Raw genomic sequence first — 2,500 nt, forward strand, 5'->3', positions numbered from 1 at the left:
TCTCCTTTAGAGACTAAACTTAACCGTTTCCTTTAGTGACTAAACTTAACCGTCTCCTTTAGTGACTAAACTTAACCGTCACCTTTAGTGACTAAACTTAACCGTCTCCTTTAGAGACTAAACTTAACCGTCTCCTTTAGAGTCTAAACTTAACCGTCTCCTTTAGGGACTAAACTTAACCGTCTCCTTTAGTGACTAAACTTAACCGTCTCCTTTAGTGACTAAACTTAACCGTCTCCTTTAGTGACTAAACTTAACCGTCACCTTTAGTGACTAAACTTAACCGTCTCCTTTAGTGACTAAACTTAACCGTCACCTTTAGTGACTAAACTTAACCGTCTCCTTTAGAGACTAAACTTAACCGTCTCCTTTAGTGACTAAACTTAACCGTCTCCTTTAGTGACTAAACTTAACCGTCTCCTTTAGAGACTAAACTTAACCGTCTCCTTTAGTGACTAAACTTAACCGTCTCCTTTAGTGACTAAACTTAACCGTCACCTTTAGTGACTAAACTTAACCGTCTCCTTTAGAGACTAAACTTAACCGTCTCCTTTAGAGACTAAACTTAACCGTCTCCTTTAGTGACTAAACTTAACCGTCTCCTTTAGTGACTAAACTTAACCGTCTCCTTTAGTGACTAAACTTAACCGTCACCTTTAGTGACTAAACTTAACCGTCTCCTTTAGTGACTAAACTTAACCGTCACCTTTAGTGACTAAACTTAACCGTCTCCTTTAGAGACTAAACTTAACCGTCTCCTTTAGTGACTAAACTTAACCGTCTCCTTTAGTGACTAAACTTAACCGTCTACTTTAGAGACTAAACTTAACCGTCTCCTTTAGTGACTAAACTTAACCGTCTCCTTTAGTGACTAAACTTAACCGTCTCCTTTAGTGACTAAACTTAACCGTCTCCTTTAGTGACTAAACTTAACCGTCACCTTTAGAGACTAAACTTAACCGTCTCCTTTAGTGACTAAACTTAACCGTCTCCTTTAGTGACTAAACTTAACCGTCACCTTTAGAGACTAAACTTAACCGTCTCCTTTAGTGTCTAAACTTAACCGTCTCCTTTAGAGACTAAACTTAACCGTCTCCTTTAGTGACTAAACTTAACCGTCTCCTTTAGAGACTAAACTTAACCGTCTCCTTTAGTGACTAAACTTAACCGTCTCCTTTAGTGACTAAACTTAACCGTCTCCTTTAGAGACTAAACTTAACCGTCTCCTTTAGTGACTAAACTTAACCGTCTCCTTTAGTGTCTAAACTTAACCGTCTCCTTTAGTGACTAAACTTAACCGTCTCCTTTAGTGACTAAACTTAACCGTCTCCTTTAGAGACTAAACTTAACCGTCTCCTTTAGTGTCTAAACTTAACCGTCTCCTTTAGTGACTAAACTTAACCGTCTCCTTTAGTGTCTAAACTTAACCGTCTCCTTTAGTGACTAAACTTAACCGTCTCCTTTAGAGACTAAACTTAACCGTCTCCTTTAGAGACTAAACTTAACCGTCTCCTTTAGTGTCTAAACTTAACCGTCTCCTATAGTGACTAAACTTAACCGTCTCCTTTAGAGACTAAACTTAACCGTCTCCTATAGTGACTAAACTTAACCGTCTCCTTTAGTGTCTAAACTTAACCGTCTCCTTTAGAGACTAAACTTAACCGTCTCCTTTAGTGACTAAACTTAACCGTCTCCTTTAGAGACTAAACTTAACCGTCTCCTTTAGTGACTAAACTTAACCGTCTCCTTTAGTGACTAAACTTAACCGTCTCCTTTAGAGACTAAACTTAACCGTCTCCTTTAGTGACTAAACTTAACCGTCTCCTTTAGTGACTAAACTTAACCGTCTCCTTTAGTGACTAAACTTAACCGTCTCCTTTAGTGACTAAACTTAACCGTCTCCTTTAGTGACTAAACTTAACCGTCTCCTTTAGAGACTAAACTTAACCGTCTCCTTTAGTGACTAAACTTAACCGTCTCCTTTAGTGTCTAAACTTAACCGTCTCCTTTAGTGACTAAACTTAACCGTCTCCTTTAGTGACTAAACTTAACCGTCTCCTTTAGTGTCTAAACTTAACCGTCTCCTTTAGAGACTAAACTTAACCGTCTCCTTTAGTGTCTAAACTTAACCGTCTCCTTTAGTGACTAAACTTAACCGTCTCCTTTAGTGACTAAACTTAACCGTCTCCTTTAGAGACTAAACTTAACCGTCTCCTTTAGAGACTAAACTTAACCGTCTCCTTTAGAGACTAAACTTAACCGTCTCCTTTAGTGACTAAACTTAACCGTCTCCTTTAGTGTCTAAACTTAACCGTCTCCTTTAGTGGTCTAAACTTAACGGTCTGTTGAGTGTGTGATGGTCTGGGGGGACCCACCTGACGGGGGCCCCGCGGCTCTGGGCCGGCTTCAGGACCACGGTCACTGAAGAGTCCGTCTGGTTCAGGGGCGACTCCTGCTCGTAGGCCGGCATCAGAGGAGCTGAGGAGCCACAACACACAAG

The 2,500-nt window shown here is 40.1% G+C and overlaps 1 protein-coding gene across 1 annotated transcript in view; it reads right to left on the minus strand.

Annotated features, from left to right (window-relative positions):
- ptprma (protein tyrosine phosphatase receptor type Ma) overlaps positions 1-2,500 on the minus strand; it is a gene marked incomplete at both ends in the record, with an annotated part of 50,710 nt that overhangs the window by 22,946 nt on the left and 25,264 nt on the right. Inside the window, one exon of the mRNA XM_083940838.1 lies at positions 2,376-2,478. Coding sequence (XP_083796964.1) covers positions 2,376-2,478 — 103 coding nt within the window. The remainder of the gene's footprint in view (positions 1-2,375; positions 2,479-2,500) is intronic.

The sequence above is a fragment of the Echiichthys vipera genome (assembly GCF_963691815.1).
Source record: "Echiichthys vipera genome assembly, contig: SCAFFOLD_94, whole genome shotgun sequence".
Lineage (NCBI taxonomy): Eukaryota > Metazoa > Chordata > Actinopteri > Perciformes > Trachinidae > Echiichthys > Echiichthys vipera.